Source organism: Aegilops tauschii, chromosome 4, assembly GCF_002575655.3.
Source record: "Aegilops tauschii subsp. strangulata cultivar AL8/78 chromosome 4, Aet v6.0, whole genome shotgun sequence".
Lineage (NCBI taxonomy): Eukaryota > Viridiplantae > Streptophyta > Magnoliopsida > Poales > Poaceae > Aegilops > Aegilops tauschii.
Window position 1 is genome coordinate 195,993,201 of NC_053038.3, and position 19,803 is coordinate 196,013,003.

At 42.7% G+C, this 19,803-nt stretch overlaps 1 protein-coding gene across 1 annotated transcript; it reads right to left on the minus strand.

Annotated features, from left to right (window-relative positions):
- Positions 1 to 13,844: 13,844 nt before the first annotated feature.
- Positions 13,845 to 18,261, minus strand: LOC109771986 (zinc finger CCCH domain-containing protein 53-like). The gene is made up of 6 exons (XM_073496463.1): positions 18,141 to 18,261; positions 17,784 to 17,878; positions 17,582 to 17,689; positions 16,308 to 17,493; positions 15,746 to 15,850; positions 13,845 to 14,245 (listed from the first exon to the last, which is right to left on the minus strand). Exons 2-4 carry the CDS (start codon positions 17,864 to 17,866, stop codon positions 17,358 to 17,360), a joined length of 327 nt encoding a protein of 108 aa, XP_073352564.1. The 5' UTR covers positions 17,867 to 17,878; positions 18,141 to 18,261; the 3' UTR covers positions 13,845 to 14,245; positions 15,746 to 15,850; positions 16,308 to 17,357.
- Positions 18,262 to 19,803: the final 1,542 nt, after the last annotated feature.

The following is a 19,803-nucleotide window of genomic DNA, read 5'->3' on the forward strand; positions in this document are numbered from 1 at the left end:
AGTTTGCTTTGGCTATAAAATTAGTCCTAATATGATGAACATCCAAGATAGGTATAATAAAAACTATCATATAAAGTGCATCAAATACTATGAGAAGTTTGATACTTGATAATTGTTTTGAGATATGAAGATGGTGATATTAGAGTCATGCTAGTTGAGTATTTGTGAATTTGAGAAATACTTGTTCTAAAGTTTGTGATTCTCGTAGCAGGCACGTATGGTGAACTGTTATGTGATGAAGTCGGAGCATGATTTATTTATTGATTGTCTTCCTTATGAGTGGCGGTCGGGGACGAGCGATGGTCTTTTCCTACCAATCTATCCCCCTAGGAGCATGCGCGTAGTACTTCGTTTCGATAACTAATAGATTTTTGCAATAAGTATGTGAGTTCTTTATGACTAATGTTGAGTCCATGGATTATACGCACTCTCACCCTTCCACCATTGCTAGCCTCTCTAATACCGCGCACCTTTCGTCGGTATCATATACCCACCATATACCTTCCTCAAAACAACCACCATACCTACCTATTATGGCATTTCCATAGCCATGCCGATATATATTTCCATGCAACTTACCACCATTCCGTTATTATGACACGCTCCATCATTGTCATATTGCTTTGCATGATCATGTAGTTGACTTCGTATTTGTGGCAAAGCCACCTTTATAATTCTTTCATACATGTCATTCTTGATTCATTGCATATCCCGGTACACCGCCGGAGGCATTCACATAGAGTCATATTTTGTTCTAGTATTGAGTTGTAAGTAAATAAAAGTGTGATGATCATCATTATTAGAGCATTGTCCCAAGTGAGGAAAGGATGATGGAGACTGTGATTCCCCCACAAGTCAGGATGAGACTCCGGACAAAAAGAAAAAAAAAAGAGGCCATAAAAAAAGAAGAGAAAAAAGGCCCAAATAAAAAAATAAAAAATGATAGAAAAAGAGAGAAGGGACAATGTTACTATCCTTTTACCACACTTGTGCTTCAAAGTAGCACCATGATCTTTATGATAGAGAGTCTCCTATGTTGTCACTTTCATATACTAGTGGGAATTTTACATTATAGAACTTGGCTTGTATATTCCAATGATGGGATTCCTCAAATTGCCCTAGGTCTTCGTGAGCAAGCAAGTTGGATGCACACCCACTTAGTTTCTTTTGAGCTTTCATACACTTATAGCTCTAGTGCATCCGTTGCATGGCAATCCCTACTCACTCACATTGATATCTATTGATGGGCATCTCCATAGCATGTTGATACGCCTAGTTGATGTGAGACTATCTTCTCCTTTTTGTCTTCTCCACAACCACCATTCTATTCCACATATAGTGCTATGTCCATGGCTCACGCTCATATATTGCGTGAAGATTGAAAAAGTTTGAGAACATCAAAAGTATGAAACAATTGCTTGGCTTGTCATCAGGGTTGTGCATGATTAAATACTTTGTGTGATGAAGATAGAGCATAGCCAGACTATATGATTTTGTAGGGATAACTTTCTTTGGCCATGTTATTTTGAGAAGACATGATTGCTTTGTTAGTATGCTTGAAGTATTATTATTTTTATGTCAATATTAAACTTTTGTCTTGAATCTTTCGGATCTGAACATTCATGCCACAATAAAGAAAATTACATTGAAAAATATGCTAGGTAGCATTCCACATCAAAAATTCTGTTTTTATCATTTACCTACTCGCGGACGAGCAGGAATTAAGCTTGGGGATGCTTGATACGTCTCCAATGTATCTATAATTTTTGATTGTTCCATGCTATTTTATTATCTGTTTTGGATGTTTAATGGGCTTTACTATGCACTTTTATATTATTTTTGGGACTAACCTATTAACTGAAGGCCCAGTGCAAATTGCTGTTTTTTTTGCCATTTTCAGTGTTTCGCAAAAGGAATATCAAAAGGAGTCCAAACGGAATGAAACCTTCGGGAGAGTTATTTTTGGAACAAACGCAATCCAGGAGACTTGGAGTGGACGTCAAGGAAGCAACGAGGAAGCCACGAGGCAGGGAGGTGCGCCCAGGGGGGTAGGCGTGCCCCCCACCCTCGTGGGCCCCTCGTGGCTCCACCGACCTACTTCTTTCGCCTATATATACTCATATACCCTGAAAACATTCGAGAGCACCACGAAACCCTATTTCCACCGCCGCAACCTTCTGTACCAGTGAGATCCCATCTTGGGGCCTTTTTCGGCGCTCCGCCGGAGGGGGAATCGATCACAAAGGGCTTCTACATCAACACCATATCCTCTCCGATGATGTGTGGTAGTTTACCACAGACCTTCGGGTCCATAGTTATTAGCTAGATGGCTTCTTCTCTCTCTTTGGATCTCAATACAAAGTTCTCCTCGATCTTCTTGGAGATCTATTCGATGTAATTCTTTTTGCGGTGTGTTTGTCGAGATCCGATGAATTGTGGGTTTATGATCAAGATTATCTATGGACAATATTTGATTCTCCTCTGAATTCTTTTATGCATGATTTAATTATCTTTGCAAGTCTCTTTGAATTATTAGTTTGGTTTGGCCTACTAGATTGATCTTTCTTGCAATGGGAGAAGTGCTTAGCTTTGGGTTCAATCTTGCGGTGTCCTTTCCCAGTGACAGCAGGGGCAGCAAGGCACGTATTGTATTGTTGCCATCGAGGATAAAAAGATGGGGTTTATATCATATTGCTTGATTTTATCCCTCTACATCATGTCATCTTGCCTAATGCGTTAGTCTGTTCTTATGAACTTAATACTCTAGATGCATGCTGGAAAGCGGTCAATGTGTGGAGTAATAATAGTAGATGCAGAATCGTTTCGGTCTACTTGTCGCGGACGTGATGCCTATATACATGATCATGCCTAGATATTCTCATAACTATGCACTTTTCTATCAATTGCTCGACAGTAATTCGTTGACCCACCGTAAATTATGCTATCTTGAGAGAAGCCACTAGTGAAACCTATGGCCCTCGGGTCTATCTTCCATCATATTATTTTCCTATCAATTTACTATTCCTTCCATCTTTTATTTTGCAATCTTTACTTTCCAATCTATATCATAAAAATACCAAAAATATTTATCTTATTATCTCTATCAGATCTCACTTTTGCAAGTGGCCGTGAAGGGATTGACAACTCCTTTATCACGTTGGTTGCAAGGTTCTTATTTATTTGTGTAGGTACGAGGCGACTTGCGTGTAACTATAGGATTGAAAGTATGTCTAGAGGTTGGTGATTAGACTACTTGACCAATTAAAAATCTAGCCTTTTGCCAATTTTAGTTCTTGGCAGATTTTAGCAACCTAGCACAAGTCAAGCAATCAACCTACACATGCAATTCTAAGAGTGTAGCAGCGGAAAGTAAAACAATTGCATATGAAGGTAAAGGGAGGAGTTTGAGGGAGCAAACGCAATGTTGACACGGAGATTTTTTATCCGTGGTTCCGATAGGTGGTGCTATCGTACATCCACGTTGATGGAGACTTCAACCCACGAAGGGTAACGGTTGCGCGAGTCCATGGAGGGCTCCACCCACGAAGGTCCACGAAGAAGCAACCTTGTCTATCCCACCATGGCCGTCGCCCATGAAGGACTTGCCTCACTCGGGTAGATCTTCACGAAGTAGACGATCTCCTTGCCCTTACAAACTCCTTGGTTCAACTCCACAATCTTGACGGAGGCTCCCAAGTGACACCTAGCCAATCTAGGAGACACCACTCTCCAAGAAGTAACCATTGGTGTGTTGATGATGAACTCCTTGCTCTTGTGCTTCAAATGATAGTCTCCCCAACACTCAACTCTCTCTCACGGGATATGGATTTGGTGGAAAGATGATTTGAGTGGAAAGCAACTTGGGGAAGGCTAGAGATCAAGATTTATGTGGTTGGAATGGAATATCTTGACCTCAACACAAGTGTAGGTGGTTCTCTCTCAGAAAATGTATGTTGGAAGTGTAGGCATGTTCTGATGGCTCTCTCCATGAATGAAGAGTGGGTGGAGGGGTATATATAGCCTCCACACAAAATCTAACCGTTACACACAAATCACCAAACTCGGTGGGACTGAATCATGAAACTCGGTCGGACCGATTTAGTTCAAAATGTGAATGTTAGGGTTTTCGGTGGGACCGACATGTCAACTCGGTGAGACCGACTTTGTTAGGGTTAGGGCATAACGTAATCTCGGTGAGACCGATTACACAAACTCGGTGAGACCGATTTTGGTAATAGACAAACAGAGACTTGGTCAGGCAAACTCGGTGGGACCGATTCGCTCATCTCGGTTAGACCGAAACATTACGAAAGGGAAACAGAGTGTTTGCATTGCAATCTCGGTGGGACCGATCGCTCATCTCGGTTCGACCGAAACGTTACGAAGGGAAATAGAGAGATTACAATCCCATCTCGGTGAGACCGAGATCCCTATCGGTGAGACCGAAAAGACTAGGGTTTCTGGCAGTGGCTATGTCAATTGAACTCGGTGGCGCCGGATAGACAGTTTCGGTGGGGCCAAATTTGACTTTTGGTTTGGGACATATGTGGATGTGAGAAAGTAGTTGAGGGTTTTTGGAGCATATCACTAAGCACTTTGAGCAAGAAACTCATTAAGCAACACCTCACCCCCTCTTGATAGTATTGGCTTTTCCTATGGACTCAATGTGATCTTGGATCACTGAAATGAAAAATGTAGAGTCTTGTGCTTTGAGCTTGAGCCAATCCTTTGTCCTTAGCATTTTGAGGGGTCCACTTTTCTCATCCATGCCATTCCAATCATTGAGCTTTCCTGAAATGTTTATCTTGAAATAGCATTAGCTCAATGAGCTATATGTTGTTAGGAATTACCAAAACCACCCAGGGATAGTTGCACTTTCAGTAACCTCCTACTGTATTGATACCTTGGTTCTCAAGAACTGAGGGAAATACTTACGCTACTTTGTTGCATCACCCTTTCCTCTTCAAGGGAAAACCAACGCATGCTCAAGAGGTAGCAACGCTCTCTCTTCTCCTCTATGAACAACTCTTTTCTTCTTAATGAATGCAGGAATCCAACCATTTCAGAAAAAATAAAGCACATAGCGATACTTTTTGACAACTTTGATGATCGTAAATACAATGACCAAACTGAACCCTCACATCAAGTTTGAGTACCGCACATGTATTTCACTCGTCTCTACATTGCAAAGTTTCGATTTTGCATTTTCCAAAAACTCAAATTTCACTTGTATACAAGGCCGTTGCCCCTTTTATAACCAAAAAGTCTTCAATGAACATTGAGCTTGATAAAAAAATCTAGTTTTCTCCCACGCTTACCTTGAGGGCAACTCCAACATGGATCGCCAAACCTCCCATAAATATCCAGACCAGACGGTCCGGACACTTTTAGCCATCCAACGACAGCTCCTAAATTATCTGGACCGGTCCGGACATCTGAGATCCCGCAGACAGACACCAAACTGGGGGAGTTCGAACGTCCGCCACGGTGGACTCCGACAACGGAACCACCCAAAACCTCTCTCTCGTCGCATCCGCTTTGTTGGAGATATGCTCTAGAGGCAATCATGTATGATGATATTTCCTAATGTGTTCATGAATCAATATAGTCATGAACAATATCAATGATGCATGTCGGCAAGTACCTGACTTTTGTGTGAGATCTTACATTCTATGATACATTCTTAATAGTCCCTAGTAAGAAAGACATGTGTGGACTCACATCGAACTAGACCGGCATGCAACATAGTGGATGGCTTAGTCTCACTAGCCATGTAGCATTGGATGCTAGCCGGATTGCGTGGACCTGGTCAGATATGGCATATGAGGCCATCTATAGTAGACCTGACTTGGACTCATATGGTTGTTAGATCGGACAAACCTAACCATGAGATGCAGCGACTGGTCATCTGTTAGTCTCTAGTTTGACATGTGTTGTGTGTCCTAGACTTCAGGTCAGCGCATGGACTCAGGATGGTGACTGGCCTGCTTCGGACTGATCAAATGTTGCTTTGTAACTTGGTAGTTATAGAAGTCGGGTTCAAGCTTGTCTATTTCCATGTCATGAGGCATGAAGTAAGATGGGATTTGCTTCTCCGGACTAGGAGATATACTCTAGGGCCCTTGTGTGATCCAATCTGGATAAACATGGCCATGCGACATGAATCTTTCCCTAATAATAAAGCACGCATTGAGTCTGCCGGGTTCACCGTCGCGTCCTTTTTACACAAAGGTCCCTGTAGTTTTTAGGAATTGAACCCGCAGTCCCTTTGTAAATTGATCCAAGAAAATGTTTTGGATTTACAAATTAACCCTGTATCTATCTGTATTCAATCCACGATCCTTTCTTCCAACAATTATCCCCTCGCTCGAGCGCTAACCCTTCTCGGCCCCAAGACGCTCGCCCTGGTCGCCGCCGCCGGCCTCCATTGCATCGCCTTGATGCCCAATGCCCGAATCTCGCAGCCCTCCACCAAATGAAAGCCGCCCGCCACCACTAGACCGTTGCTTCCGCGCTGATCTTCTCTCCCAGAGGCGCCACCATCTCCGAGCCGCCGTGGATCTCGTGCTGATGGGACTGACCGCCTTCGTGGCCCGGGCTAGCTTGCCAGCCGCTGCCGGAGACCCAAATCCCCGAGCTCTATGAGTCATGATGGGAATGGGTCGGGTTGGCCCGCTGGGTCACTGACCCGGCCCAAAAATTCGAGGCCAATGGGGGCCAAGTGGGTTGGCCTCAAATGATATACGGGTCAGTGAAGCCGGCGCCGTGAGACCCGATGGGTCAGACGGGTCAACCCATTGGCAGTAGATACTATACACACGTATTGTTAAGTTACTTGTATCCACCGACGGAGCTACCGTGGCCAGTCCTGCCTAAAGCATTTTTTAACATATGCAAAAAGTCCAATTTTTGAGCAACCAGCTGAATGCACTGAGAGATTATTCCTCTGGTTAGCTGAATGCATTAGACATTTAGCGTTCGCAGTCTGAATGCCCAGCCTACTGCAACCCACTCCACCGGAAGACAAGACAACACCTACGCACCTCACATCCAACATTGTATATCTATTCAAAATATCCCCTAAAAAATCTATTCAAAATAACTTAGTAACTAATGCCTGGTAGCATTGAAGCAGTATGCTTCAGAAAGTTTTTAGGTCCTCCTTTAGAATGGCCAGCCCTGCTATTTCTTTGTAAACAGAGATGTAAGTGTGAATTCGCTGGATTTTGGGTCGGCCTCATGTGCCCAACGGGTTGGTGAGGCCACAAATTTCTGATGAAATGGGCCGACCCATGGCCTCACATATTGACCTTGGGGCCACTGGGCCAGGTCCAAGGCCAGGTCTGGGTCGGTCCATTCCCATCTTGATCTACGAGCTAGCTAGCCGTTCTAGACGCCTCACCTAAAAACCTCTCCATCCCCCTGAGCGGTTGAGCCCCGCAGCCACCTCACCATCCGCCGTTGGGGCCGAGTGCGCAGGCGGACGGAGACGAGGACAGCGCGTATAGTGGAGGTGTTCCAGGGACGATGAGGAGTTCCAACAAATGGAAGAAGAGGCGGCACTCCCCGACAACCTCCTTCGTGGAATCCTCAAACGCCTCGACCCGCGCAAGGCGGCGAGCCTTCCCCCACCGGCTCTTCCTCCTGCACCTTGACGTTGGCCACTTCCCTGGCGATGCACCAGTCGAGATCATGGACACATTCACGGCCGCAACACATCCATGTATCCTCCTCCGGTCGGGTGCAAATGCGATTGCAAGGTTGCTATCGAGGCCTCCTCATCTTCTGCATGTCGGTCCTCAAGGGAGCATATATACTCATTGCTTCTCATTCCATATTTGTTCATTACGTTTATTTGCTAAATTGATGCTCATGATTGACTAATTGTGGTTGGAATTTCAGAATCATTTGCATCTCTTTGTTATCAATTTTTGTTGCAACTGTTCTGCCTGCAAGCAGGGATTCTTGGCTGCCCCCACATCCTTCTCCTAGCCACGTCCAGGCAGGGAAACAGTCACCCTGCGGCAATGATAGGGCCCGTTCGGAAGTGCTCCCGCTTCCCAAATGAGCCAGCTTCTCGTGGAGCCAGCGCTGGCTAGCTTCTCGCGGGAGCAGGCGGGCGTTCGGCAGCAGAGTAAACAATTTGTGGCACTGTAGCTTCGAGGAAAACGATTCGTGGCGCTGTAGCTTCGAGGAAAACGCTTCGCCAGGCACTTCGGGAGGGCATTCCACGTAATATCGAGCAACTCCTGCTTCTCGTATTCGCGGAGCTGGTCCGACGTTGCTTCTGAAATTTGCACGCAGTCCAGCTAGTTCTCCAGGAGCTGGCTTCTTGAAGCCCTCGCGTTCGGCCAGCTCCTCGCCCGCTTCCAGAGAAGCGCGGAGCTGGAGCACTTCCGAACGGGGCCTAAGTTGATTCAAGCCGGTTCCTTGCAATGGTGAAGCTGTGATGTGGGATGGTGCCATGGCAGTGGTACTCCAGCCCAATGGCAAGATGCAGGAAGGACCGCTCAATATTTCCTCAGGTTTAATCTTCTTTCTCAATTCCACGGGTTCCCATTGGTTAGTATGTGGTGGTTAACAGATGGAATTACGTGATGCTTAGAATCAATGGATTACCTTGCATGGTTGGAATCTGAATGTGCTTAGCCAGATTGATCATTTGTGTACGTACTAGATTGGTCAGATCACACACGGGCATTTATATAGTCGTGAAGCATGTTGCTTTCTTCAAGTGATTGCGTTAAGAATAGGGAAATAATAATGTATACTGCTAAGTTAAGTGACTGGTCCTGTTAAAGAGAGAGGAGGCATGCTGGCCATATTCTGAGACTGATACAAGGTGGGTGGGTGTAGTTAGGATTATAATGTTAATCTGTTGACACATCAAACAAAATAGATTATAATGTTAATCTGTTGCTGCTGCCCTTTATACAGAAGTGAAATATGTTAATCTGCTTCTGCTGCTACACAAAGAAAAGTGCAGTGGAGTAGCTACTGCTCCGCTCTAGAAACAGAGCATGCAGCCAAACAGAGATGTAGTATATAGAGACAGACACTGAAATAAATGATGGCTGAGACAAAATCCATGTACTGAATAAACTTACCAACTTACCACTGAAAGGATCTAGAATAGATCGCTGAAACAAAGGGCTCCTGCAGCCCGTCTCCCAATTGCAACAGGCTATGCATGCCCCAAGATTTGATATATGATTGACTTTTTTTGTGTCGACTGGATTCTTTTGTGTTGTTATTACAACCATCAGTGGAGATTTAAAAAAAAAGTGGATTGGTAAGACCAAGTTTGAATTATCATATTTAATGGGTCATAATTTTTTATTCCAAAAGAAGATGTTACATAAAAATACATGATTGATTTGATAAATTTAGATGTTACCAAAGGTCATGCATGTCGCTGTTGCATGCAACTGATTTTCCTTTGTTTGCACTGCTATATAATGAATGTAACTGATTTGCCCCCCTCGGATCTACCCCTGTTTCAGTTTGTTTTTTCTGAAAATTAGTGCTACTTCTGATTGCTCACAATTTCATTTTGGATGATATGATACAAGCCCCTATTTCAGTTTATTTTTTCTGAAAAATTATTGTTACTAGCCAAGGTTTGAACCATGAAATTTCATGTTGCTGACAACATATACTTGAACATGTTGGCTTCAACTTGGTTACAGTAATTCTTGGGCATGATGCTGGAGTAATTCTTGAAGTTTCATGTATTCTGCTCTTTCTTCAGTTATCAATTAGCTTAATTGCATATACATGAATAGATATGCCTGCTGCACCTAGCAAAATAGGATTAGGTGGTGTATTAAGTGGAGTGGATTTAATTGGTTTTGACATTTCTGTAATATACTGTATTCGTCAACTTTGCAGCCTTCGTCTCCGTCGACTTCGCCGCAAGGCCATCTGCCATCACCTCCGCCGACTTGGACGGAAGACCATCAGCTATTGCCTAGACCTACTTTGCCGCAGGTACTTTTGAAGCATCTGATGGGTCTCGTCTCTTTGTCAATTCGTCAGTTTACTGTAGCCAATATAGTTGTTGCCGACAGTAGACTACATTTGACTGACAAGCAACACATGCCCTCCTACATATATGGATTATGTTTGTACTGGACAGCAGCAGACTAAATTCGTAAAAGAAGATGTATGTGATAAGTTCACAGATTAAAAAAATACAGGATGCTACAGTGACCACATTGTATGAATATGTTTGTTTAAAAACAAGCTAGCGTGTGTGTTCATTCCTATATTTTTTGTTATGTATGTTAGTTGATTTTATTTACAAAAATTTACAAAAAAGAGTGATGAGGACATCAATACCATTGTTACACCCACAGCCCCTACTACAACATATACTGGACCAATTACTAGAGCTCGCGCACGCCAATTAAATTATCAGGTACTTTTGTTTCTTGGTAATGATTCTAATGTTCATGAGAATATGATGCTGCCTAAATTGGATACATTTGTTTTGCTTACAAATGAAGGGCCTGGCATGGATAAGAGGGATGAACATTGGAGCAAGAACAAGCATGGAGTTGATGGCATGCGCAAGGGGAACAAGAACGGAGTTACAAGTGATGATTTCAGGACTTTTAAGCCACCATAATGAGTGCATGAAGCCTTGGACGAAATATACAAGATGCCACTTCATAAACTTCATCCAGAGGCTATTCACCTTATTATTGGGCCAGGCCCATGTAATTTCAAAATACATAAGCATAGGCTGTTTTTAGAGTCCGTATGTGTGGGGAAACAAGAGATAGGGTTGGTTTCAGACCCCTTCCCCAAAGGCCACGAAATTCCCCCCTCTTCCTCCATATATACAGCCCTTAGGGCACCGTTTAGACTTTGGGTTTTGTTTAGATTAAAAGTTCGCCATAGCTGCAACTTCGCGTACTTCGTTTGTGTTCAACGACCAGACAAAGGCGTCACAGAACCCCACCTTCATTAATAAAGCTTTCCTCTTTTATTCGCAATATCCAGATTGCAATCTCAGTTTCTTGCTTGTTCTTCGTTTGCTCGCAGGGAATAGACCCTCGTGGTCAGGTTGATTGTGCTCCGGCGTGGTCAGTAACCCCTCGGAAGTTGGTTTAGCGATTGCTAAGGCGCGACGTCTTCGCACGATCGTAGTCGGATCGTCAAAGTCGACTCCCACAGAACACGATTGCTATCTCATCGAAACATCGGGACACCTTTGCCTCTATCAAAGAGTTTACTGATGTTCAATGGACTCCAAAAATTAACAGTACAGACTTGCCTCTGCTCCTGGAGGTAATTACCCAGTCACTGAAAGCTTCCTCTGTTGATGTTGCTTCTTTAGGTAGAGACTTGGCCAAATGGGGATCTGCAATTTGGATATGGGGATCCTCGATTTCTTTTTTGCGGTAACCAAAAATTATTTAGAAAATATTTATTGGCTGCCAAGAAATTTCCTTTGATAAATAATCTACAATCAGAAAACTAAGAGTATGTTATTCTTCTAATACATGTCCTGTTATCCACGTAGCAGATCCATCATGTTTCTGCAATGTCACATCCACGCTCAAGCTAGAATGCAGATAGAGGATTGGACTTTCAGTATACCGCATAAGTAGAGATGTGTCATGCTATTCAATCATGGTTTGGAGAGGTTAAACTTCATAGTTAGGTTTTTCGGTATGCTCAGAGATAATAAAACTTGATGATGCCTCTTACAACGCACTGCTGATATGACAGATCGAGGGAAAGAATTCAAGAAGATATTGCTAAAATGAGGACCATTTTAATTGCTATTTCCTTTGCAAAAATCCACTCTTGAGCTTTCCGCCAATCAACTTCTTCCTTTGTGTATGACTTAACCTTCATTTCCTACTGATGCAGATGTAATTTTGCTTCAGGGTTGGCCATAGCGGTTCTTCGGAGCCACTAGGCATCAATTGACAGTGAAGAAACTGTTTCTATTAGTCCCTTTGATTTTCTTCTGCTTGGGGAGTTCCTACATGTATTAGTTCTTTAGGACTCACCTTCCTGCAGATAGGTGTTCACATGCTTCATGCTTTTAAGTATCTGTTTTCACGGGATAATTCAGTCCCTATGTTTCTTGAGAGGATAGGACTAACTGAAAAATACTATATGGCTCACAACATGAAGAAGCATGCAGTAATTTATAAGTTTTGCTGTTTGCTAAACTCCGGTTCTGATTCGAAACATACGTACATTATTTTCTGAGTTCGCCTTACTTGGTCAGATTATAAACTGATGCATTTATAAGATACATGTTCAAGCTGAAGAGTTAAATGTATTAAAGTTTAAGAAATGAGTAAACTGTATTATATTTCACCTCAGCTTGGACTCAGGGGGTTGTTAAAACATAGGCTTTATCGTTTTAACTCTACGTATGCAACTACAGCCATTTTCACTTGCTTTTGCTGTGCTATTCTTGACAGCAGACTAAGATGGTTAGTTTGCAAAGTTCTTGGATAAATTAGGAAGATATTGTTACTCTTTTTGCACTTGTTGGACTGTCTTATACTGCTAACAGAGCCCTGCCGATGTTGTTCTTAACTTAGTGTACCTATAAATTGTTCTCCGAGACTGACTAAGCAGTCTTCATTATCATAAATGGTGTTCATTTGGTCTGTATATACAATTGCTTGATGTTGTTCGCAAAAAATAAATAAGTAAAGTTCTGATGGTGGTTTTGTGGTATGTATACTATCAATCTGTGTGAAGTATGTATAATTAGATCACACCATCACCATCTGTATGAAAGTTCCTATGTTAGTGTCGTCTATTGGTCATGTATGGTCAGTGTTTGTGCGCGACCAGAGGTGCAGATGAAGATCTCATTTGACCCGCTGCTCCCCATCACCGACTCACAGAAGGACTAAGTGTTTGCTCTGCAGTGAACCCGTTGCAACGCACGGGCACATTTAGTAGTTACTCCCTCTGTTCTTTTATGTAAGGTGTATTATTTTCGACACGATGACCAAGGCACATAATTATAGACATGTTAGGACGAAGTTACCCTTGGCCAATTTATTGGTTAGTGGCAAGTAAATCAGTTACTATAGGAAAGTAAGAGATACATGCAATCGACAGAGAGATAGTTTCCTTCTTTTACTACAAGGAGAGATACGGATAATCAGGAGAGAGATACTTTCTTTATTTCTGGAGGGCTAACAAGGGAATTATGAGGAATTAGAAGAAATGCACCTTACATTCTGGAATTTTATCTAAAAACAAATACACCTTATATATAGGAACGGAGGGAGTATAAGATAAATCAATTCAGAGGTCGGTTTCACGTGACAAGAAAAAGGTCGACTCAAACAAGGATGACCGATTCACCTTGAGCCCAACAACTTATATTGTGAGGCAAAAGGAGCAAAAGTGTCACATGTTGTACAGGTTCGTCAAACCAGTCATTCACTTGGAGGTTGGTACGTTTTGATGGAAGCAGCAAGGTGAAGCACAAAGAGGCATTCATCGTCAACTCCGCCTCTTCGCGCTTGCCATTAGTAGAGCTGGATTTTTAGTTGTTTTTATTGTTAGTTTTCTATGCAAAATAAAAAATTAAATGAATGAAATATCTATGTCGCCTTTTATTTGATAATAACTCCGGTTGTGTGGCCTCCGTCCGGCCAGCTATCCGTAGACACTAGATCGGCAACGCGCCTTGGCGCGAGGGTGCCGGTCCAACCGACATGGCCAAGCGGTGGAAGATCAAACCACATGATGCATTAGCAAAAAGTATTAGAAAGAAAGCGTGATGCACAACCGATTTTTTTGTTCAAGGGAAAGAATAAATATTCCAAGTTCAACAAAGTGATGAGGTTATAAAAACTAACCCGCCCCAGAAGTAATGCAACATCAAGTTCAATGCAGTAATGAGAATACAAAAGCTAATTAGCTGACATTAAGTTCAGTAACACGAGTAGGAACATAAGAGAGCAAAAGCCAACAGTGGCAATGGAGGCGATAAAACTACGAAGCCATAGTTACGCATACTAATAGATAGCTTGGTTCAACTGCCTCCATGAGTGCCATTCCATATGAATCTGGTGTGAATAGTTTGTAAGATAGATGACCACATAATGGTTTTGTATAAAAAATGCACTTGTGATTTCCTTCTAAAGCATATGTACAGTGAACGATGGTGTCCCCTTCTAATCTTGAAGGCGAACCAATTGGTATTGTGGCCCTCTTATCCGTAGGAAAATGTTCCAGAGTAGGAGTAGGCCTGGAAATGAGCGACGAAAAATAATTAGTGTATTTTTGAGTGACATTCGCAAACATGACTTCATTTCTTAATCATGAAATACAGAAAACTTTGTTGATCCCGTTATAAAACACGATTTATCAAGAAGAGTATGCCCAGCTTTCAATTTGAGACCTCTTGAGCAAATATATTAGCAACATTAGCATGAGAATTATATATCTTTAGGAATTTCAATGATGGTGATGCCTACACCACATGAACTAAATTATAGTGGTAGAATAGGACCAGTGTATTTTTGCTAATAATGAGACTTCTTTCTGTTAAAGGTGCTAAACACCTGTTGTTAATAAATAACAGTCCTGTACTCGAAAAGACTTTTAATGTCTTCCATTAAAATCATCACTAAGAAGGCTAGGTTGAGATACAAATTTTGAAGTACACAATATAACAGAAATACAAAACATGATATGAAACATTAATTTCTGATATGTGATGGAAAACACTAATTTAGAAGATATGAGCTAAAAAACCTGGCAATGGCTTTGGTGGTCAACAAACCAAGACTAATGTCTAAAACAACCATGGACACAGAAAGACAAATCACGAACCAAGTGTCTTAATTCGATGCAAATTTAAAGACTCTTATATTGTATCCATATGAATCCATTTTTAGATGACAAACAACAAACCATGGCAATAGAATACTACCTCTGTATCAAAATATAAGACATTTGTGAGGCTTAGATTGAGCCTAAAAAACATCTTATTTATGATACTGAGGGAGTAGTAAGCAATGACCATAGGGCAGGGAATAGCAACAGCCATTCCTTGTTCTAAGTCATGGAAGCATCAACTGACAAATTTGTATGCTACTCTGGCCCAATTGACAAACAAGAACACAGTTTTCTGCTGTTAAGTGAACCTATTCCGGCTAGCCATGGCTGGGTCTGCTGCTATTCAGTCAAAGCCACCTGGAAGTTGTGTTTTTCGATTTTAGTTCAAATGGATCTATCTGATTTCCTTTAAAAGAATTTCCAGTTCAATTCCTATGTTTTTATTTTACATTTGGCATTGTGCTTACTAACATGACATACCCAGCCATGAAACAGCAAACAGATGAGCCCACTTTTTGCATGATGACAACCGTTGAATTGGCAATGTTCTTGACAATAATTGCATCGGCTTGCAGAAGGTACAAATAAGAATTGTTTGATATTGTATAGATAAAACATGGGTACACCATTGTCATGGACCAATAAAACCTACAATGTGTTGCCTATTTCCATAAAAAAAAGGAGAAGTTATCCATTCTAGTGCACACAAGCGTTACATACACCACTTGACTAAATACAAAATGGAAGAGCATAAAATCTGCAGCTGTAAGAGAAATAATATGGGCACGTGCCTTTCTTTTGATATCAAACAAATATCACATATCATAGGGCAGTTATAAGAGAATGCATCAAGCTTAAACAGGAAGTTTGAGATGACAGCGCCGCTACACACTGTATATACACATACCTTCACTGTCGACTGATGTATATCAGGTTGTTGTTGCTCGGCCCTTTCACAGTGTGGCTAGCTCGACCGGTTGGCTTTTTGGCAGGGCAGTATTTCCCTCAAAATCTAATCATACAAAAAGCCAAACAAATTTCACACATCGCATCATTGTCATAAGAACATGCACATAGGTTAAATTAAGAAGTCAAAGACAAATGGAATTTAGAATCCATATTTTTAGAACAGCCAACCATTATTTGTAAGACAGTGCATGCACTTTTGTGCCACAAACCATTCTTATAATGTTGAGGGAGACATATAAAATTAGTTGCCACATACTCAGACCTGAACAAACTAATAAATGAATACCAATGACATTGCTCAGAAATTCTTCGAGATCATCACAATTATTTCAGTGCTCACATGAACCTACCAAATGTGGTGGTCAACATTTGCATCATTCAGAACATAAACAGTCAAGTTCGATTGATACCTAATATTTACATAGATCAGCGTGGATGCGAGGCCATCTAGCTCAGCTCTAAAGTCTACTGCAAGCACAATTTGCAAATATTTATATTACCAGGTCTACGATCTGTAGCCCCATATCCAAGCCCGTGAAGGTCAGGGCTAGCTTAATCGATATCTCCTCACCCCTGGCCGTGGCCACAGGAGAAACATACATAGATCAGGTTGCCACTGTCATCTTCCTCCCTAAGCCACTGTAGTCCTCTTCTTCACCAAGACGCCGCCGCCAATGCCGTGCCATGGTACCAGAGATGGAAACATTCAGATTCGGTAGCAGGCATGGCTCAAGATAATGAACAATCCCAGAAATCAATGAAAGTTAGGTGTCACTTACTCGATCAAAACAAACAGAACTAAATGCACAAAACACATGAAGTAGATAATAATATAGTTAATCTGACAGGACCTAACACGAAAGCCTAACAATCTTGATATGCCACATGTTTGGACACCTTCATATCAATCTAGTATAATATGCAGTCCATAAGAGCTTCAGTTTGGAACAACATAAATTAGCATTTTGCGGTAAAGCATGGCATAGATATAAATAGGTTCAGTACATAGTAGTTGATCCAAACAATAACAAAAGGCAGTGGAATCAGTTATGCCAACACAATTGACAGAGTTGAAACATAGTGCACAAAGCAATTATGTTAAAGATGACTCGACTATACATTCATACCTAACATCAACCTGTTTAGTCATGGAAGGAAGCATCACATTTATATACACGCCAAGGGCAACCTAATTTGAGAGAACATGCATGTATTGAACTCTGCCTCGAAATAATATATGGAGTTAATTACACATGCACCGATTTAAGCTATCTCTTTTCCAGATTATATAGGATATTTTAACTGCTTGCAAAGAATCCTGTGAAATAATACAAAGAAGATATGCTATATCAACGGAGGTAGAAATTAAGTAAAACCGTAAGAGTATACTCATAGTCTCATATATTTATGATTTATTAGTGCCGAATACAATAATAGTCCAAGCAGATACCGTTTAATCTCTACACATCATAAAGTAAAAGCCAGGAAAAAACCTATGAAAGGTATACAATATGGAGAGAAACGACCTTGACATCTAAGCGAGACAGGGATCATGTGTAGGTGCCACCTCCGAGTGTTGCCTCATTCTTAGGACAATTTCGATCTGGATAACAGAAGGCAATCAAGTAGATACAATAGTTGGGAGACCCGCAGCTAGAGAAGTCCACCCTCTCGCCCTTATGCTTCCTGCAGAGCAACAACAAAAATAAATGGTCATGGGGATGTTGCTGTTACTGCTGCCGGAAGCAAGAGGCAAAGATTGCCGTGGGCTTGCCTGAACTTGCTGCGGACCTTGCCCTTCTCCTTGTAGACGAAGGTGACGAACCCAAACATGTGGTTCTGCTGGTAGGGGATGCGCACATCGTGGACAGGACCGCAGATGCTGCGGTTCAGAGGACGAGCACGGTTAATCCCGGCGAGACTTCGAGGCAGAGCAGAGGTAGGACTGTGGTGTGTGAGCAAGCACGGTGATGTACCTGAAGTAGTTGGAGATGTCATCCTCGTGGAAGGTGCTGTCCGCCGGGAAGATGAGGTATATCTGTCGAGACGCCGGGTTCATCAGCTCCCCATTCTACAAATAAAAAAGAACAATAAGCTCGCTCACAAAGAGAACAAGTATTATTGATTATAACTCACTCTGGAAAAAACAATGAGTGATAAATTCGCCCTAAACCGGAACCATTTATTACCATGAGCCAATGCTGAACAATACATAGCAACACTAAGCTTTCTACTGGGAAACATTAAGCACATTCCACATCAACTGAGCACAAAGCAACACATGGATTGCACTGAATATCAAAGGAGGAGGTGGAGTAGAACGGGTGGCTCACCAGTGCACCAGCAGATCCACGTACCACCAAACAGAATAACTAAAGATGGGGGCACTTGATTGATTTGCATCGAAGACCCGAGTCTGAACCACCAACAATGAGCAGAGGGTAGATTTTCTTCTGTTGCTCGTACATCTAACAAATATATAAACAAATTCAGGACCACGTTCTGCGACAGCACGGCCGTCATTTGCGTGAGACTGCACCTACATATCCAAGTCAGATTCCTACATGAGCTTTCTTAGGTACATAACTGAACAAAGATAATGCTTCCACTGTTAGTGCTGCAGGTAAATCCTGACTGGATGGTGGCATTTATACCATTGTTCAGACGTCAGTTAATCACAAGGGTTGATAGAATAAAATCCATTATCGTTGCAGCAGCCGATACAATCGATTTATAATATAGAACAGATGGAGCAAGCAAAGAACGACCAACAAAATACACATATGCATACATCACAGCCACGAGTAACAAATGTTTTTACCCAAAAACATTGATATAGTTACTTGGACAAATTACAGTTCAATTAGCAACAAATGTTTCTACCCAACAATTGTGAAGGACACTTGACATTGTAGTTACCCTTTTAATACATAAATCAACTGGTCACATCTGTTCATAGGCACCTATCCAGAGAGATACATATTTCATTCTCAGAAAAGAGCATATGCACATGATCATTTGTCGTTGAGTACTTTTATTGCAGAGAATTATAAACCAAAAAAAATGTGCACTTTTGAAACCACATAATCTGTTTAGGGCAATCTGACTTTTAATGACCTGATCTAATATATCCGGATGTAGCCCAGAGAGAAAGAGAGCAGATCGAGAAGGGCAAAGAGGGGGAGAGGTTACCAAACCTGGATGAATGGACGCAGAGCTGCCGACCGCGATCTCCTCTTCCTCCCCCACCACCCTCTCTGCTTCCTATTCTTTATGTTGTTTCTCACCTGGGCGGCACACCACCATCAGGGACAGCGGCGGCGCGACGACAGGGGTGTGCGATGGCGGCGCGACAACGCTCATCCTCCTGCCCAGTCCCGATGGGGAGGAGGAGGGAGGTGACCCACGAGCTGGGCGGCGCGAGCTGCTGGTAGCCGGGCTGTCCAGCGGCCACCGTGGCCCCCTCCTGCCGGCGGCGGAGGCGGCACGCCACCCAGAGCAGCGGGAGGAAGACCGCCAGGAACCCCGCGCCACCAAACTCGGGCTGAGCTCCGGGAGGCGAAGGAGATGACGGCGGCGGGGCAGGGAGGCCGGCGCGGGTTAGGGTTTGGAGGGAGAGAGAGAGGCGGGGCGGGAGGGAGAGAGAGAGGCGCGCGGGGGAAGCGCGAGTGCGGGAGGGAGGAGGCGGCTAGGTCATCCCACGGCAGCGGCACCCTTTTTATACCCAAGTACGCGAAATGACCGAAATACCCTCGGCGGGGCAGCGAAATTACAGGCGGTGGCACAAACGAGAGGGAACTATGCATTGTAGCAGTGTCTGTTTTTGATCCGGCGGCCCAGATCATCCGGAAGGGAGATCCGACGGTCAAAATCGCATCAAAAAATCGAGCCAACGGCCGAGAGTCGCTAAGCTATGAGAAGCCTCATGTTCTCCCTAGATACTTATATCAGGATGTTCAAACATGCCACCAAACATTCGTCCATTTGGTGATCCAC

Bases quoted from the DNA above. Each gene is read 5' to 3' on its own strand.
- LOC109771986 (XM_073496463.1), bottom strand. From the start codon at position 17,866: ATGAACCCGGCGTCTCGACAGATATACCTCATCTTCCCGGCGGACAGC. The intron at 17,690-17,783 runs GTACATCACCGT...TCTGAACCGCAG, and splicing joins GACATCTCCAACTACTTCAG to CATCTGCGGTCCTGTCCACG. The intron at 17,494-17,581 runs GCAAGCCCACGG...GTTGCTCTGCAG, and splicing joins AAGGTCCGCAGCAAGTTCAG to GAAGCATAAGGGCGAGAGGG.